Below are 19760 nucleotides of genomic sequence, written 5' to 3' on the forward strand. Positions count from 1 at the left end.
CAAACGTTTAGGTCTAAATAACTTAACGGTTACTCTTATAGACTCCTAATGTATAAATTTCGCTATTAGAAGAGCAAACAAACTGCCTTCTTAAAACAGACCTCAGATTTATCTCCTTTGCTCAGGGTGCAACTCTGAAGTTAGTTGCAGCAACAACATGACTAAAGTATGCCATATTCGGAAACAAGGAAGGCTAAAGAATGGCTTAGATCAAGCTTAAACAAACAATATCATGACAAAGCTGCATTCAGGAATTCCGAGCATTCTACTGAAAAGGACCACCTCTGATCTGCCTAATGTACTCTGCAAAAGCTCAACCCACTTGCCCTTAATAAAAAAAGAAAGAATTTAAATGAGCAGCTAAACAAGCAACTGATGCAGAATGGAAAATATGAGAGCAGCCCATTAGGCTGAAGGAAAACTAATAATCTTTGGCATATCTTTGGTCTGCAGCCAAGAGTGTCAGAGGGAAGTAGTAATTAGGAGGAAAAAAGGATGTTTTTTTGTCTGAAACAAGACAGGCACAAAGTTTAGAAATCTATTTGAAAACAAGATTATAAATGGCTACCACAGCTTGTAGTATAATGCAAAACATTAAACATTGTATTTCATGGGCACTACATTGTCTGAGAGAAGTTGGTAATAGCTACTGTATGTACAGTTGTGCATTGGCCTTTGACTCTGGAGTTTTATCCTGTAAAGATCACCACTTGTCTGGGAAGTGCAATTTGTCTTAAATATCATAATGGACATGTACAGATGTGTCACTAAATGAACTTTATTCATATATATGCATAAAAATACCGTATCAGCAACAAATCTGTTTGTGCTATAACTTCAACATCAATGGCTCTTATAAAAAGACTTTTTTGTACTTCCTCTGTAAATCTATTTTCAGGAGGTTTACATCCTGACAGAATAAAAAAAACTGCTTTGGGCTGAAATGTCCTTGCACACTACCCTTACCACATCACCAGTCTCTTGATATCCCTCACCGCTGGCCCCTCTTCCACTGCAGCATAGTAAAACCTCTTCTACTGACTGCATATCATAATCCACCCCAAAGAACCTACTTTTCCCAATTACATTGTCCCCAAACCTCCCTGAATTCATACCTGCTGTCAATGCCAACCTTACCCAGCCACATACTCACCACTTAGAAGAAAACATGACTGAATGTTTTCTGTAACACTACCCCTTGTGCCAGGGAACCTTCTTCCACCCCCAGCATATATGTAATGCTAATCCTCTCCTCACTCTTCAGATTCGCTCCTCAAAATCTGTTTCCAAGATGGCAAAGAGGTGCATGCGTGCAGGGGGGTATTGTTAACTAATTATGAATTGGAATAATAAAAAATGGTGCTATATGTTATTAAAACAATCTTTATTTTCTTACAACATATATATTGTATTTACTCAAATAAGACAATCCCCAATAATTAGATTCTATATATGGAAAATTTATAAATTTGTTCTAATTTTCTAGGTACAGAATCTAGTTATTGGAGGATTGCCTTGAATTTGTCCCCCTTCCACTTCTCAGCAGGGAAAGTATATCCGGGGTGGCGGGGAAAGGCATGCTTTGCCCTCTACTCCCACCCTCAACCTCTTCCTCTTTTCCTTACTCAGACCTTGTCTTCCTGAGCACATGGAAATGAAGGGCTAAATTTGAGTACAGGCAAATGACTACCAACCCACTGACTTCAGCCAGAATTGATGCAGTTTCTCTTTATTGAAACTGCTGGAAGCTTGGGTGCAGATACTTCATAAACATACTTTTAAGCAGCAATTTGGTGCCTACTTATATGTAGTACACAAACTATACATGATGTTAGTCCGAAGCCAAAAGGCTCATGAATTACCATACAGTTCACTGGGCTGGGCCCTGGCAGAGTCAACAGCAATTCAAGCCCCCACAGCTCAGCACTGCTCAGTACGAGTGCATACTCCGGATATACTCCCTCTCCCCCCGCCCCCATATCCAAGAGCCATGTGCTTATTAGCCACCCACTCATGACTGAAACCAGGTGTTCTTGTCATGAATCCTGTGATCTTCCAAAAATGTATATGCAGATGAAGCACAAGGCAACCTGGTCCAGCTCTACCTCATGGAGAGTGGGGCCACACTAGTCAAAGGCAACAGGCTGGGAGAGCTGTGAATCTGACATAAGGAAAAACATTTCCAGCTTCAAATCTAAATTGTTTAGTTTTGTTAAATTAAAACCTTTTGTGCTTAGTACAGAGCTCAGCTAAATCATATTACATACTTTAGTATATCAAACCATTCCTAGACCCTTTGCCAGAGAATTAACAAGATAAATTAAGGATTTTGTATATTTGTAACTTCAAAAAAGTTATAAACATTCAAAACAAGAAAGACAGAACTAGGGTGATACTCTGTTATGCTTTGTGTGCGAGCGTGTTTCAGGCACTTTTTGAAGCAAAAAGACACACAGACCCTGCAACAATAACCACCTCCTTTCTCCCAGATATAATCAAGGATTTTCAAGGTCAGGTACTAAAACAAGCTATTTAACAATCTAAGGCTGTTTTCATCAGCAACCCTTAAAAGTCATATCAATCAAATACCACTTGTACAGCAGTCTGCCTCACTACACATGCCATATTCTGTGACCTCAATCCCAGATCCTTCTTTAAAAAGAGAGTGACAAATTACCGTACACTGACATTAATATTTACAGCTTTTTTTTGGTAGAGTGGCAAAAGCAATAATTATATGTTCCTCCATTATTGGTCATTTTCAGCTTTAATTCTATTCTCATTATTTAAAAAAATCTACTGAATTTCATGTGTTGATGCCAGTGGGCAATTCTCCTTATGAATCTAGATTACCATGTTTCAAAGACACATTTAACATTTGAGCAGAAAATTCTATTTGATTAACTGTGCACAAATATATCACACGAAAAGTCATTTAGTTTCACATCTGTTATGATATATATCAAGGGCCGACACAGGGTACCTCAAGAAAATGAAAGGAATACTGACATTGATACAAAACATTTTTCCAGTGAATTGTCAACACAAGCCACAAAAATAAAAAGAAATAGGTGTGGAAGAGACTCTGCTAGTCCATATTCCCAGCTGGTCTGGATGGTTTCTACAGCACATTTCAGTTTGCCACTCTGGGGGAAAAAACATTTTCAATTTCAAAATATCCCATTACAGGCAGCACATGCAATACTTGAAAGACAAAGTCTTCTGAAATGCAGCTTTGATCACAACTGTTAAATGTGCTGCTAAACAAAACATAAATTTTAAAAACAGATAAGAGTGAAATCTTAAAAATTTTACAGTTTCATTTGCCATCGCTTCGGACACTCCTTGGCAATACATGGTTTTCTATCACTTTTATTCCTCTTTATCTGACAAGCACCAAATGGTTACTATTTTAATTAGAGTTTAAAGATGATATACTATTTGTTTAATTTTTCATTTGTAGCCCAGCATCATCAATTAAATCAGCCAGGCAAAGTTCTACGAATAAGCAACTATTTTATTGCAATTGTGGATTCTGCACAATTTCAACTTAGTTACTGTAGGTTCTGAAACAATGTTTAGTTTAATTTTAAGCAGAGACTGTGTAAAAGAAAAACAAATACGATTTAGGGTTTAGAAAAGACGCTCAGCAGGTTCTCCTGGCTGTGTGCTGATTCTAAAACAAATAAACTGAAAAAAAAAAAATTGAGGCCTAATCTGATTGGTCATATTTCTTCATTAATACTTCAAGATTTCAGACGGGAACATCTCACTGTTCTCAAACATAAGTTTATGATGACTGCATGATAGCATATTACTTCTGGCTCATTTTACACTGAGAAAATTCAGGTGCCTCACACCAGCATGCCATAGATCAGGACCTAACTCTCAGACTCTCACAACATGCATTTCACCTATGCTCAATTTTCTTAAAAAGCTGCTAGTCAACTCTGGTATTACAGAGGCATACAGGAATTTAGCTGTAATTAGTACAAAAACCTCGGAATCCAGGCTGCTTACACAGCCACCCTCTAGTTTTACCCAGCTGATTAACTCCCAACCAGTTTGTCACTAAGCTCTTCACTTAATATAACTATTTGCAAAACTCCAAGATAAATGCCTTGCATGGCAGAAATAGCAGAATTGATTAACTAAATCAAAGGATGACACAACCAAAATGTTACAGGAGTGCTGAACCACTGTGAAGTGTTGAAACTGGTGAACACTCAATTGCTCAAGCCTCCAGGGATCAAAGTATATACAGTGATATATTGACTTAGCACTAGAATATCTGCGCATGTAAACCCTTTAGGATAGGGATGGGCTTTTCTGTTTTGGATACTGGTAAAATTGTGTGCATCTACAGTGCTTTACAGAACTGCAACACTAGTGGCAGCTTAAAGTGCCTAGTCCATCACAAAATACATGTCTGACAGGGTTGAAATAAACATTCCTAGACAGCTAATAGACTTTCAGAGGTTCCTGGTGTTCAAGACATTAATCTTCTGCAATACAAAAAAAAAGGAGAAGAGATAGTGGCTGGGGGAGGCAGCGGGTACAAGATATACCCATGCCTTACAGAAAGGTTGAAAAGGAAATGCAGAGGAAATGGTTTGCTGACTTCTAAGTGTAGGGAGAGATGTGGAGGGGAAGCACATGGGTCTCCAGTAGGAGAAAAACTAAGTGAACCAGCTCATGCTCAAGGGGGATAAAAGGAAAAACAAGGCAAGAAGAGAGACTGGGAACAGAGAAAAACATGAGAGGACCCTTTACTTTTTAAAGGTGGGAAAAGGAGTTGCAAAAAAAAGCTAGGAAATGTGTTACCAGCTTTCAACTACTATTTGCTGCTGCCTCCTCCCTTCAGCTCCTCACAACCCACACTTTCACTGACTCTCAGCTTGAGTCTCAAGAAAGATGTCATTTGGTATTTTTAAACAGAAAGTTTTAGAAGGAAGCTATCCCTAAAAGATAAGGCAGTCGACAATCAAATAAATGGAATGACCAAATAAATCCGTCATAGGCATGTTAACTATTTTACGACAAATTAAATACTCATAAACTATCCTCAGTGAAGACAGAGGACAGAATTCCTATATAATGAAGTTTGATGATATTGGCTAACGTCAGGTAAACATTTCTCTTCTCTAGTGACCGGTCTAACTCCTTCAAATCAGTGACAAAGAAGATTGCTTCTTTGGTATTTAAAATTTGGTATCCTCTTGTCAACCGCTGCAGTGTTACACGTAGCCAGATTTCATCTGAAGGAGTAACACCATCAGAAAAGATTTAAAACAACAATTTGCATCTCTTAAGCAGTGAACAGTGTTATAATAATCTTTCTTCTAATCAAGAGAATCTGTAGTTTTAATGGACATTACCAGTTTTTAAAGACATTTTAAAGTATTTTTTACTTTATTATCTCCTGAAGGGCTCATCTGAAATCGTTTCCATGTTGAAGATGATGCATTCTTAGATGAGTCAAAATGCACTGCAGGATATGACTGAAAGGTCTGATAGCTTCCACAAATTATGGGCTTTCCATCAGTCTTACTACCAAATAAGCAATGCTCCAAATCCCATATATAGCTATTGATCTTCAGAGAACATACCAGGCAGTTTGAAAACCTCTGTGGCTGGCTTCCCAATAATGCTCTATGCTCTTTGTAGATTTCTAAAACAGCAGCTAAGCAAATTCACAATACACGCCTGAAATATCTCCCATGGCTACTGCTGCTGCCTCCCATTCCATGCAAGTCTTTATTATACACTCTTAATGCTTGCACTAGAGTATTATAGAAACACCAGCAAATCCAAATCTACAGGCATATGGTCATCCCTGCACTAATTATTGCATCATGTGTTCATACTTTGGATCTTCCACCTTTTCGAAATACATACCAATAAAACACACCACTTCCTTTGCTATTCTCCCTTCCTTATCCTCCTGCCCCTTCTTTCTGACACCTACCAAGCATCTAGGCCACCGTCACTACCATTCTTAACTCTGTTGCATAAGATTGCAACCTTTAGATACATCACAATGCTATGTTGAGGTTAAGCAAGCATGGTACAGAACAGTTTACTCAAGGACACAGAAAACACTGAATTTCAAATGGATAAATTAGCATACTTTTTTTTTGTTTGTTTTTTTTACAAGCAATATCAACCTATTAGGGCCCAATCTGTAAGGAGTGAACTGCCTCCCCTTACCGCACCCTTACCTCCTTCTCTACAAATTTTCCTTAAAATTTTATTTCTAAAAATTCCCATTTTAGAATTATTGTTGAATTTTACTTCACTTTGGACAAAGCAAAGGAGGGTACCAAAGAGAGCAGCTTGGGTTCCCCAAATCAGGACCATCAGCCCTGGCACAAGTTAAGACTGCTCAGTGATCACCCATTACTGTTCTACTGCCATAAAAGGTCCCTTTCACCAGGCCCTCATGTCTCTATCCCATTCATACTCCTCTTCACTCTGATACATTTCTTTCACCCTTAAATCAGGGCTTGGAGATGTGCTTGGGAACTCACTGCAAGGCTTAGATCTACCGTGCATTTCTTGATTTAGCAATTCTTGTTAGGAAAAATAAGAAATGTAAAATAATACCTGTTTCTCCCCACAGCACATCAGTATCATTGAGGTCTACTCCATGTTCCTTTTCAATCCCCAGCAGGTAACGAATCACCTGTTAAGAACAGTTACAGAATTTAACAAGCTTAGAAAAAATCATCAGGTTATTCTTTTGTCATGCTTGGAGAGATTTAAAAAAAAAAAAATGAACTGCTTCTCTTCTAATAATGTGGACCAAACAAAAATCAATACTTTCCATAAATCACTGAAGTAAATCAACAGAATTTGGGGTACAAATTAATTGAATGATTAATTTTCTACTGTATAAAAATCCTCAAAATGTTTGAAAGTAATGCAAATTAACAGAATGTATCTGTTACGCAATCTTGATGTTTTACATGGCAGTGATTTTAAATGAGCTCTAACACAACCTAAATATGTCTTCATAGTAGAAGACAGACAATGCAAAAAATAGAGAGAGCCTGGTTGGTCTTAGTCCTGGAAAGACTGGTTAATATTACATTTTTACCCAAGAAATATAATCTTTTCCACTCTTATTAGAGTCACAAAAACAAGTTGATCAATTGTGAACAAAAACTCCTATTCTTATATACTCTGCTATAACACCATTTTAGTTGCCTTTAAAAACTTAGAAAGTTATGCTGTCCAGTGCAGACAGAACATAGTTTTTTGTCGGTTTTTTGGAATACTAGAGACCAGTTCTCCTTGCAATTGCTTCTTAGAATTGTCTTGTACAATCGCATTAAATTAACAGCTCTTTTCAAAACAGTTCTCACTATCTTAGGAAACTGAAGTGTAGATATGACCATTGGGACTGCAGCAAATGGAGAAGTGGGGAAAAGAGAGAGAAATCAGAAGGCTAAAGAAGGAAAAAGCAAGAATGCCTTGGAGAAACTCCCCAAGGCTGCACAAGCAAAAAAGAGATTTCAAGGAATACTGTATGGAATGCATGCTGAATTAATTCTATACATTCATGGTGCAGCCAGAGAAATTGAATGCACTTCATTTCCCTTTAATTCAATTTTTCCAGCACTAAGGAATTTTTCTACCTTACTGTCCTATGAAGTCTGCAAGAAGGATTAAAGGTGAAGCGGTTAAGAAAAGAAAAGCGTATTCTGCTTCTGAATGGCTACTGTCACCTATTTCATAATACAAAAGGATTGTCAGTTTTTACCTTCATCAGTATGCTAGAATTAAAACTTATTAGTGTGAAGGAAGTCATCAAAAATTAACCACAGCCCATAACCCTCAACTCGTTTCCAGCTTTTAAATCAAAAGTTTGCTATGTCTATCAAAGTTTTTTCTCCTCACAAAATGTTTCTCTGCCCTACTCTAATATTAGACAACTGCATTAAATTCCAGCCACCTCTCCCAACAGGTAGGCATTTACTGTTACCTCAAGTCCTGGGCCCTATTCAAGAGTTAAAACCTTTTCACACTTCCACACTACTCAGAAATATTTACTATTACACATTTAATATTATTAAAATGAAGTTGTTGTACCTCCAGCACTTAAACTGCATTTTCTCTAAGGCATTTGCAAAGCAATCAGGCCAAAATATGAGCACCATGGCTGGCTAAGAAAATAAAATACAACAGAAGAGACTGGAAAGTAGCAAGTTTAAAAGCTATAAGTAAGTCTAGATTCAAACCGGGATCAGCAGATATGACTAACATTCCATACATCTGAAATCCTAACCTTGGTCCCCAACCCTTAAAGGGAAAAACAATCATCACAATTATTTTCATCTCCTCTCATGGAAATATTGCAGTTCCTTTTCCATGATCTATTTAATTCCCTTTGGCCAGAATCTAGCAGTTACAACAAGCTACTGCTCTCTCTTTTTTCTTTTTATACACCTGAAATAGAACTGTATTTGTCCATGTTAAGACAACTCTGCTGGCCCATCATTCCAAGACCTATTTAAAAACATTATCCTTACTTTACTGCTGATGTATATGAATTCCTCTAATCACATTTTATTATATAATGTACATTCCCCTTAGTTCTCTCTTTTACTGGATACCTCTACTTTCCCTGATTACATTTTGCAATTTTGATTAGAGCTCTCTGTGCAGTGTCTACTATCTGGAATATCATCCCATTCTCAGTTATTCTCCATCACTTTTCCAACACAGTCTTGAACATCTTTTCTTCCTTAGATTTCCCATCTTATTATTGACTGTATTAATTTATTCTGTGAAGTGTTCTGGAATGAAGACATGCTAAGGGACAGAGATACTGCATTAATGAAAAAACAACAGTATTCGGTTTCAACCACATTCCTTAAAGAAGTGCTGTTCCTATCTTTCACAATGGGACCAAATATGGTATAATACAGTGTAGTGTGAAGCCATTTTGGAAAAAAGGCTTTGTTTTTAAATACTGACTCCTTTAGTTCTGCAGAAAATAGCTGAAGCACCAAAGTAGCATTAAGTAAGGTAGAACATTATGCCTTTAATATGAAACTATAACCCACTGGGTCTAGGGACACACATTACACATAAACCAGTTTAAGCAATCAGAAACTGGTTTAAACCTGTAACAGAACAGATGTTCAGTGCACATAAACCAGTTTGAAAATGGCTGAAACTGGTTTGAGATAAAAAGCTGGTTGAATGTAGTTATCAGACTTAATTGATTTGGCTCAAACCAGTTTATGAAATGTCTGTCCCAGACGCCTTGCTGGTTTAAGATAAGCCAGGCTCCCCCAGCATCCTGGAATGGTCTCCCGGCTAGGCAGGGATCCCTGCTCCACAGCAGAGCTGGCCCCTCCCCTGTGGTCCCTGGTTGGAGCTCCGGCAGAAACTGCAGACACAGCAAGGCCTGCCTGGCTTCCCCCTGCCCTACCCCTCCCCACCTCGCTGCCCAAGCAAGAAATCCCCATCTCCATCACCCAGCAAACTATAGATTCATAGATTGTAGGGTCGGAAGGGACCACAATGGATCATTGTGTCCGGCCCCCTGCCCCTGGCAGGAAAGAGGACCGAGGTCAGATGACCCCAGCCAGGTGACTATCTAGCCTCCTTTTGAAGACCTCCAAGCTAGATGAAAGCACCACCTCTCTTGGAAGCCCATTCCAGATCCTGGCCACCCTTACTGTGAAAAATTTCTTCCTAATATCTAACCTAAATCCCCTCTCAACTAGTTTACACCTGTTATTCCTAGTCACTCCCTGGGGCACCTTAGTAAACAGCACTTCCCCTATTCCCCGCTGACCTCCCCTAATAAATTTATAGGCGGCCACAAGATCCCCCCTCAGCTGTCTCTTGTGAAGGCTGAAGAGATTCAGCTCTCTCAGCCTCCCCCCGTAGGGTCTATCATGAAGGCCACTAACCATGCGAGTGGCCCTCCTCTGAACCCTCTCCAGATTCCACGCATCCCTCTTGAATTGCGGCGCCCAAAACTGGACACAGTACTCCAACTGCGGCCTGACTAGTGCTGCATAGAGGGGAAGCATCACCTCCTTTGTTCTATTAGTCATGCACCTGCTAATGCACGACAAGGTGTGATTGGCCTTGTTGATGGCCTCGTTACACTGCTGGCTCATGTTCATCTTGGAGCCAATTATGACTCCAAGATCCCTCTCTGCCTCCGAGCTGCTGAGAAGGACACTCCCCAACCTACAGGTGTTGGGGGTTCCTCCTTCCCAGGTGGAGTACCTTACGTTTATCTTTATTAAATTACATCCTATTTCTCTCTGCCTATTGATCCAACCTATCCAGGTCAGTCTGAACCTGCTCCCTGCCCTCTGGTGTACTAACTCTGCCCCATAACTTGGTATCATCAGCTAACTTGGCGAGGGTGCTCTCCACGCCCTTGTCCAAATCGCTGATGAAGATATTGAATAATATCAGTCCAAGGACCGAACCCTGCAGGACCCCACTGCCCACCTCCCACCAGGCCGAGAAGGAACCATCCACCACCACTCTCTGGGTCAGGTCCCTAAGCCAGTTGGCCACCCACCTGACTGTGTAGGCATCCACTCCGCAGTCTGCTAGCTTCCCAATGAGGATAGGGTGCGAAACTGTGTCGAAGGCCTTCCTAAAGTCAAGGAAGATGACATCAGCCTCAGCTCCCGCATCCAGGCAGTGCGTGACGTGGTCATAGAAGGCTACAAGGTTTGTCAGGCAGGATCTACCTGTGACAAACCTGTGCTGGTTTCCCCTCAGCATCGTTTCTCCTGCTGGGGCTGCACAAATGTGTTCTTTGATTATTTTCTCTAGCATTTTCCCAGGAATAGAGGTAAGACTGACTGGTCTAAAGTTACCCGGCTCATCCCTTCTCCCTTTTTTGAAAATGGACACCACGTTGGCCCTTCTCCAGTCCTCAGGGACCTGGCCGGAGCACCACGAGTGCTTGAACAGCTGTGCCAGTGGCTCAGCTATGACACTGGCCAATTCTTTCAGTAGCTGTAGATGGAGGTCATCCGGGTCTGCTGACTTGTACCCATCCAGCTCCTCCAGGAGCTCCTTAACTATTTCAGAACTAACCGTAGGTGGACTGGTGCCATCTGGACATCCATCAATGATCGAGGTGGGGGAATTGGCTTGGTCGGTACATAGAAATACTGAAGTGAAGAACTCATTGAAGAGCTTTGCTTTTTTCCCCGCGTCAACCACCAACTGTCCTGATTTGTCCTGCAGGGGCCCTATGTTGCTCTGAGCTTTCCTTTTGCCTGCTATATACCTGAAGAAGGACTTTTTATTGTCCTTGATTGTTGAAGCCAGCCTGAGCTCAAGCCCCACCTTGGCCTGTCTAACTGATTCCCTGCAATAGCGCGCCAGGGAGATATATTCCTCCTTGGTGGCTGCTCCCTGCTTCCATAGGGTATAGTAAACACACAAGAGGGAAAGGAGTGAATTCTGGTGGATTTGAACAGACTAGGGAAGTGGGCGGATCAGAATAGGATGCAATTTAACAAAGGTAAGTGCAAAGTGCTGCACCTGGGGAGAAAGAATCACCAATACACCTATAGACTGGGAAGTACCATTCTAAGCAGCACAGTAGTGGAAAGGGATCTCGGCGTCATAGTTGATGCAAAATAAACAGGAGTCGTCAATGTGATGAGGTAATAAGTAAGGCTAACTGCACCCTTTCTTCCATTAGTAGGTGCATCATGAGCAGGTCTAGGAAGGTGATACTTCCCCTCTATGCAGCACTGGTGAGGCCACAGCTGGAGTACTATGTCCAGTTTTAGACACCACATTTCAAGAGGGATGTGGATAACCTGGAAAGGGTTCAGAGGAGGGCTACTCATACGGTTGGAGGGCCTGCAGGTAAGATCCTATGAATACAGATTGAGGGACCTGAATCTGTTCAGCCTCCGCAGAAGAAGGCTGAGAGGTGATCTTGTAGCTGTCTACAAGCTTATCGGGGGGAGGGGGGGGGAAGGGGGGCAGTAGGGAATAGGGGACACTCTGTTTACCAGGGCGCCCCTTGGGATTACTAGAAAAACAATGGCCATAAACTGAAGGAGAGCAGATTTAGATTGGACATTAGGAAAAAATTCTTTATGGTGAGGTTTGCCAAAATATACAATGGGCTTCCAAGGGAGGTGGTGCTTTCCCCTACCTTGGAGGCATTTAAAACGAGATTAGACAAGCACCTCCCTGGGGTTACTTAACCCCAACACTTTTTCCTGCCTAGAGCAGGGGGTCAGACTTGATGATTTAATAGGTCCCTTCCAACCCTAGAAATCTATTAAATCTATGAAATCTCCCACAGCAGGGACCCCAGTGCCACAGACCCTAGGCACGTGGTATGCTAGCAAATGCCAAGAGAGGGGTGGTGGGTGTGTCCAATTTGACTAGGACAGGCAGCCAGAACAGTGACTGCTTAGGGCTTTTGGGAGCTAATCAACAGGTCAGCAGATAAGTTGTTTAAGAAGAGTTTGAACTAACGGAGCGAGGCTATTGTTTTGCAGATGTGTGATAAACACTGTTATCAGCTCCTTGCTTGCTTGCTTGCCTGTCAGTTTGCTGCAGACAGTATAAAAAAGCAGGGAGGGAGATTGAAAAGCTCTGTATCATCAACAGATGCATGCGCTGCACACCCCTCTTTGCTTCAGAGTGCTAGTAGGGGGATAGGGGCTGGCAACACTCCTGCCCTTTGAGCAGCCAGCAGGGAAAAACCTGGGATGGTGTAGGCAGACCTCCCTAATCAGAGGTCCTGCTGGGGCCTGGCCACAACCCCCCTCAGCTCAGTATTGTGCAAAAGAAGGGAGGGCAGCTTTAACATCCCCCACCTTCTAGCCTGAGCCACTGCAGGCATGTGCCTGAATTTCCTCAGTCCAGAGAGAATGTCTGTCTGATTACAAACCAGTTAGCCCAGCCAGGTTAGACTAACCTGCAAAGATTGAATCAATTCAGGTTTAGGCTTTTTGAATGTCTGTCCCTAGCCCGGATCCATAACTATTCCAAGCAGTCTGCGGCAATCAGAACACAAGGTCAGAAAACAGAGCAAACATTTGGGGGTTACTCCTGGTTTCTCTAGTGACCAGCAGTATAACCTCCATTAATTATTTCTTTCCTTAGGTTTCTACCAGCAAAATGAGGATAACAGCTACCTACCTACTTTGCAAGGATACTGAAAGAATAAATTAACACTTCTGAGGCATGTAGATTCTATGGTACCCACCCCCTAAGAAAAGCCTACAGGGAAAGAAAGTACTGCCTCATTTAAGGTTTTGAATAGTATTATACAACAAGCAATGAGAGGCATGCCAGCAGAGTACAAAAATGATCTGATGAATTCTGATTCTTCTTAGTCCCTTTGAGGCAAACTAGGTTGTGCAATGAAGAGTGATGTAGTGTATGTACATAAATGCATGCAATCTGGCAACAGTGAAGCCATGACAACACAGGCTTCAGCTGTCAAGTAGGTACCCAGGGTCCCAGATGGGCTTGTGTAGTCCACACTGAAGCCCATGTTGCTGCAGCTTCAGAGATATAAATATTTGCACTAGCCAGAATAATGCTGGGTCAGGTATGTCTACATGACCAGCAATTACACCAGTCAAATGCAACACACACACTCATCAAGCAGTCTTGCAACATCTACAAGTCACAGAGAGCTAAATTAGTATCTTGTTGGCCAAAGGGCTTTCTGTGGAGATTTTTTTCCCCTTTTATACCCTGGTTTTGGTTATTCTGATGATTCAAGTAGGTATTAAAACACTCCAACTCCCAGCCTACCTGACAGTGGCCCATACTGGAAGCTGCTGTCAATGCTTGCTGAAGTGCCTGACATTTCCTCAATGAATTTTGTTCATGGGAAGAAACTGGCCAATCAATATTGAGCAAGTACTGAAGGATATCACAATGTCCTCTCAATGCACTATGAACCAAAGCACATTGGCCTTTCTTGTCCAGGTAGTCGGCCTGTATTGTAGAACACACAGTTATTAGTAAAGAATCTCAGAAATTCAATAATACCTAATCAAAACAAAAGGTCAGTCCCTGCTACCCTCCCAGTCACACAAGAGATAATGATCTTGTGGGAAGTTTGGTGACTCGCTGTATAATTCTAGTGCACTTTGTTACACAAATAAATCAGAGTTTTGTGGAAATAATTTTCCATTTAATTTACAGGCAATATTTTTGTTCCAGTTTAAAGAACAGCTGGAATTTTGATAACCATGGAGATAAAATTAAAAACCCTAAAGGAGAGCTTAATGCATAAGATAGCTCCTTTACATGTGTTTTAGGTTCCCTCCAGCTCCTGCTATAGTATGCATGTGCTCATGTGTACACATACACACAGGTTTGTCCCTAATGTGGGTTTGTTGGGGGTTGTTATTGAATTCATTGACTCTGCCAAGACCACAAGGAGTACATAAGGTTAGTTCCATCACAGTTCCAGCTCTACCCTTTATTGTGGCTGGTGCACCATACTGGCATTCCACAGAATCCAACTTGGCGTCACTTTTCATGAAAGTGAGGATCAGAGTGAACAGTCAACTTGAGAAGTCACAAACCCATAATACTTAGAGGTGTTCATGGAATGTCATGCATGTTCTCTTGAACTTATTTTACTTATATGTCATATGTGGTCTCTATGGTAGACAGTATTAAGCTATGCTTAGCCTCATCCATCTTAGGTTTGTATGAATTGTGATATTTGATATGAATGTATTTTTATGTTTCATATTTTGGCCAGGAGTGGTAAACAGGTCAGTTAATTGGTTAACAAGGCAATGATCAACTTAAGCGTTTCTCTCCTTCACACCTGAGAGAAGTAATCACTGAGATTTAGCATCCAACGTGTTTAATGACCAGTCAAAGGGACCCTTTCAGATGTGGTCCAGGCACACGAGCCAGGCGCTTTCAGACAATGATGAATTTACATTTTATAAGGAGAGTCCTTTAGCAAGAATGACACATGTAAGCAGGCTATAGAAAGAAGGGCATTTCTCACAGTTGGTAAGAGAGGGTATTTCTCACAGAATAAGCGAGGGAGAGTATCTTTAGGATACTGGACTAGTACTCTTTACATCTGAAAGAAATACAAACATTCTCTGGGAAAGATTTCTGGTCTGTTAAACAGATACGCACCTGGGGCAGGAAGTTATATGAATAGTATATGCTTCCTGAGAATTCTGTAGATGTATTTAAACAGCCAGATAAGTAAACATACTTAAGCCTTGCCATGAAAGCAAGTCTTTGTCTCAGATTTCCTGAGCATAAGGTGCTTTAGGTCCCCAGTGGCTTGAGTGGGCAAGGCAAACTAAGAGCCTGGGAAAAAACTTTGGCTTGGACAAAAGTAGAATCTGAATTCTTGGAACTTACGCTAAGATGCAGAGATAAGGTAAAAACATTGTTCTGATATTATCTGTTGTGAATATATTCTTATGTTTCTGTCTGTATCTCAACATATGGTTACTAATTTCTTATGCTTGCTTGTTTTTTCAAAAAGTCTTTTTGTTACCCTTTATAACTTGCTTGTTTTTTTCAATGGCAGGTATGATTTCAGAGCCTTTGACCAAACAGGCAGACCTCTTCTCCAGAAGTGGGGAAGTCTATCATTCCTGGGCATATAACCAGCCAAGGTTGTGATTCTTGTAGCTGACAAAATCTCTGCAAAGGCTGGCAAGGCCAGAGTGAGATAGGTTAAACTGATGTACCCTGGATGAAGAAGTTGGCCTCTTGGCATATCTCAGCTTGTTCTCAGTGGTCAAGCAGCAGATGGCAGAGAGGGCTGGGGGGCAGACAGATGCACTTGAAGGTGAGAGAAAACCATGGGAGTGTCCCTCAAAAGTGCATCCGATTATGTTTGGGACCAGGTGTCACAATAGACTGTTTCACATTTAGACTGTTTCCTTTTTCCTGCTTATTTGGTCTTACATGAACAGCTGGCTGGGGTGCCAACTGGAGCAGCGGTGACTGCCTAACAGAGAACAGCAGAGCAATCTCCTTCTGTAAAGGATCTGATGTAGTTCAAAGGAGAAATATTACTTGTGGGGCGCCACAAGAGGGGAGAAAACAAAGGACTTCAAACGAGTGTTTGTGCCACACCTTGACTCCAAGCAGCTATTGATGCTCCAGCTTGCCTGTCCTTGGCCAAGGACACAGATGAGCAAGGCAGAGAGGTCAGGTAATAATTTGCAAAAATAATAAAGGAAAGCATTATTCTAGGGCTACTAAACTAAAAAAGGTCTGAACAACCAAGGCAACCAAGCCTGTTAACTCACCTTAATAATGAAAGGAGCAGTAAAAGCAAAAATAATATTCCAACACATTTTGCAGAATCAGACATTTTGACTTCTCTCACACTTTATCACTGTCACAATTTGGCATGGGAGGAACACTGATAAATCACCATATCATGTTTCAGGGTTTCATATATTTGTAACATTCCTCTTTCCTCAGCTACAGAGCTCATTTCTACATTTCAGACTTTATTTTCTTATACTCTACACACCTCCTACCCCATGCTCAGTCAGCCCTGCCTGCCTCAACAGTCTCAATTTCCCTTTTTTGCTCCATTCCTTCTCTTTCCCACAGACATGTTCCTACCTACACATGAAACAACCCCTCTCTCCTCCACTGCCCCACATAATTGGAACTGCCTACCTTCAAACCCTTCTTCCTCCCTTCATTTAGTTTCCAGCAATGTGCTCATTATTTGTGCACACAATTCTATCCCATGATGAGAAAGATAAGGAAACCAAAGACAAGCAGAGTTAAATCATCATCACACCTGAGACCATTCAAATTACTCCAATGGAGAAAAAACACACAAGCTCCCTAATGAAAATGTTCTCCCTTCCTTTGAATACAATTTCAATCTGAGTCTCTCCTCTACTGCCAAGACAGCTCTTTAGCACCTGTCAGTCCCAGTAAATCCAAGGGAGATGTGAATATTGAGCACCTCAGCTTTATGTCCTAACCATGATGAAGTTACATACATTGTAGGTGAACAGTCCCACTCAGTTCAGTAGAACTATCCATTTGTGTAAGTTAAGCACACGCACGAGGCTATACAGAATCAGAGCCTTGATTTTATTGGCTTCATGGCCAGGATCTAGATAAGAGTATACACTGTACTCAGGTCTTTCATATCTCCTATTATTTACATCTGTAAAATGTTATGTTCACGCACACTGCATTGTATCTAATGATAATGAATGTTATTTCTCTAAAACATCTCGACCCAGTAATTTCATATCAGCAAGTGCTGGAGTTAAAACCACTCTTGTATGACATGGCTTACCCTTTCACTTCTTTTGCAAAGCAGTGAAACTATGTTCATGTGACCTGCAGCAGCTGCATAGCTAAGTGCAGTCATCCCGTTTTCAGATGTACCATCAACAGCAGCTCCAAATTCCAGCAGGAGAGCGACCACTTCTTCATGACCAAGATGAGACTGAACGCACAATATTGGAGCATTGTTCAGAACTTCAGTCCTGTAATTCACATTTGCTCCTGCCAAGATCAGCAAGCGACTCACCTAAAGGAGAATTTAAACAAACTATTTTTTCACTTTTCTTAAAATAATTTCTTTAAACATATTATTTTAGGAAGTTGGAAGCAGGATCTCATTTCTTACTGATTTTAGTTTTGAAACAGGAAGAGAAAACTGACTTAAATCACATATTTAAATAAATATTTATATGAAAGTTTAAAAGTTATTGGCTACCAATGATTACTGTTGGGCTACCAACAACAAACCCTGAATGTAAAGAAAAGCATAATATTCATCCAAAATGCAATGAACTTTTAAGCCATTATGGGTGCCTATACATGAGCACGGAGGCCACTCCAACAAGCTGGAATTCCAGCGTCAGAGCACAAGTCTGCTGGAGCATGGCAACTACTGCGCTCCAGCAGCCTTCTGTATCTTGTGTATCAGCACGCCCTGCTTAAAAATGGTCACAGGGGTGCTTGAATAAAAGCTCGTCGAACAAGCTTTAGCTCAAGCATTCCCACTGCCATTAAGTGTGAGGACACTGATACATGAGACGTGGCCGTGATTTAGTTAGAGCAGCTCTCAGAGCCACTAAGTAAAGCTCCACCCCTTTCCCCCACCTCGGAGCACATATAAAAGTGCCCTTTATGCTCTCTCACCATGACAAGATTTCAATTGCTACAGCGAGACAGTGTATCACATGAATGTATGCCAGAACCTAAGCAACCATAAAAATAATTATATCTGAGCCTAATTGCTGCCTTTATTCTTAAAGACAGGGATTGACTGTTTTTTAAATTACAACTATACAAGTCCCAACATCCCATGCTAAATTCTGAAGAGTCAGAAAACAGAACTCTTCTAGTTCTACTCCTTTTGGGTTTTAAAACCTATCAGCGTCTCTGTGCTTTCTGAGAACCTTGAAACAACAATTATTTCCCTGAAGAACTTGCCATTTCCAATTTACCAAGCAGTGATCATGCTTCCTGATCTCTAATGGTGCTTGAAATTATCATGTTTGTTGGGTTCATAGCATTGTTCCCTACTCTCCTTACCATATCACTGATATGAGCAAGGGACTGGGCATGATACTACATTGTTGCTGGAGAACAATCATAAAGGTACAAGAACATTAAACAGATATTGTCAAGTCACAAAAATACCAAGTATTTAAGTTTTTGGCTCTCTGACTTCACATTGCTATTAATTTCTGGAAGATGTTTTTTAGCCTATTACAGTCATTATAAGATACATATTAAATGCAAATATGCTGCATTTAAAATTACTGTTCAATGTCTCTGTAACATATAGACATTGAAGAAATGCACTACAACTTTGAAAATCCACATAACGAACAAAGACTATCAATTGTCAAGACCAGTCCTGCATATGTACACAAGTGACTTTAATCATGCCAGCAGTGACTTGCATGTAATTGTATCTGTACTGTAGGGTGCTCAAATGATTTAATATAATGGTATTAGCCACAGCCAACAATTGTCCTCATGGATCACTGTTCCTACTACTTGTCTGATTTTAGGGGTTTACACAAATGCCAACATATACTGGAAACAACATATAACAATGGTGGCTCAGGACACTGGTTGCTTCTTTTTCATTCTTCTTTTAAACCACTGATATGGTTTGGCTGTGAGTAATGTATTAATGACTACCATAATTTCTTTTTCATCTGTAACCTGCCTCCTGTTTATCTTTCAATAGTTACATAACAGAGGATAAGTATAAGATATTAAGTATAAGATACATCTTTTTCTCTGATGAAGGCCTGGTCTCTTTGCTCCCCGTAAGGCTACAAAAGTGAAAGGATAAGTGATTAAACATTTAATGGATAAGCCCAATAATAACTGGTTAGCTTACTGGTTACTGTTTAGCATGGGGCAGGGCACAGTCTGGCAGGGAAGCGGGGATGGAAAGCCACACAGTGCCTCAGCATGAACTGGAAGATGGCAGGGTAGGTGGAGGGAAGAGGGGGAAGAGGACCAGTACCCTTAGCATGAGGTTAGAGGAAAACAGCAGGTAGCCTAATGACTCATTGATTAAGCAATTAGCTACTCATACACTCATTAGCACTCATACAGGTGCACCCTCCCTCTCAGTGTGGGGCTTCATAGATTGTAAGGGGCTGGAAGGGACCTTGCAGAACGTCAGGACCAGCCTCCCCTGCTCTAGGCAGGAAGACAACTGGGGTCAAGTGACCCCAGCAAGGTGACTGTCCAGTCTCCTCTTAAAAACCTCCGGG

At 41.0% G+C, this 19760-nt stretch overlaps 1 protein-coding gene across 6 annotated transcripts in view; it reads right to left on the bottom strand.

Annotated features, from left to right (window-relative positions):
- TANC1 (tetratricopeptide repeat, ankyrin repeat and coiled-coil containing 1) overlaps positions 1–19760 on the bottom strand; it is a 203663-nt gene that overhangs the window by 15620 nt on the left and 168283 nt on the right. For all 6 annotated transcript variants that reach the window (XM_019480246.2, XM_059727357.1, XM_059727359.1 and 3 more), the window contains 3 exons: positions 17306–17542; positions 13789–13974; positions 6607–6685 (listed from right to left, as the gene is read on the bottom strand). In XM_019480246.2, coding sequence (XP_019335791.1) covers positions 6607–6685; positions 13789–13974; positions 17306–17542 — 502 coding nt within the window. The remainder of the gene's footprint in view (positions 1–6606; positions 6686–13788; positions 13975–17305; positions 17543–19760) is intronic.

Source organism: Alligator mississippiensis, chromosome 4 (genome assembly GCF_030867095.1).
Source record: "Alligator mississippiensis isolate rAllMis1 chromosome 4, rAllMis1, whole genome shotgun sequence".
NCBI lineage: Eukaryota > Metazoa > Chordata > Crocodylia > Alligatoridae > Alligator > Alligator mississippiensis.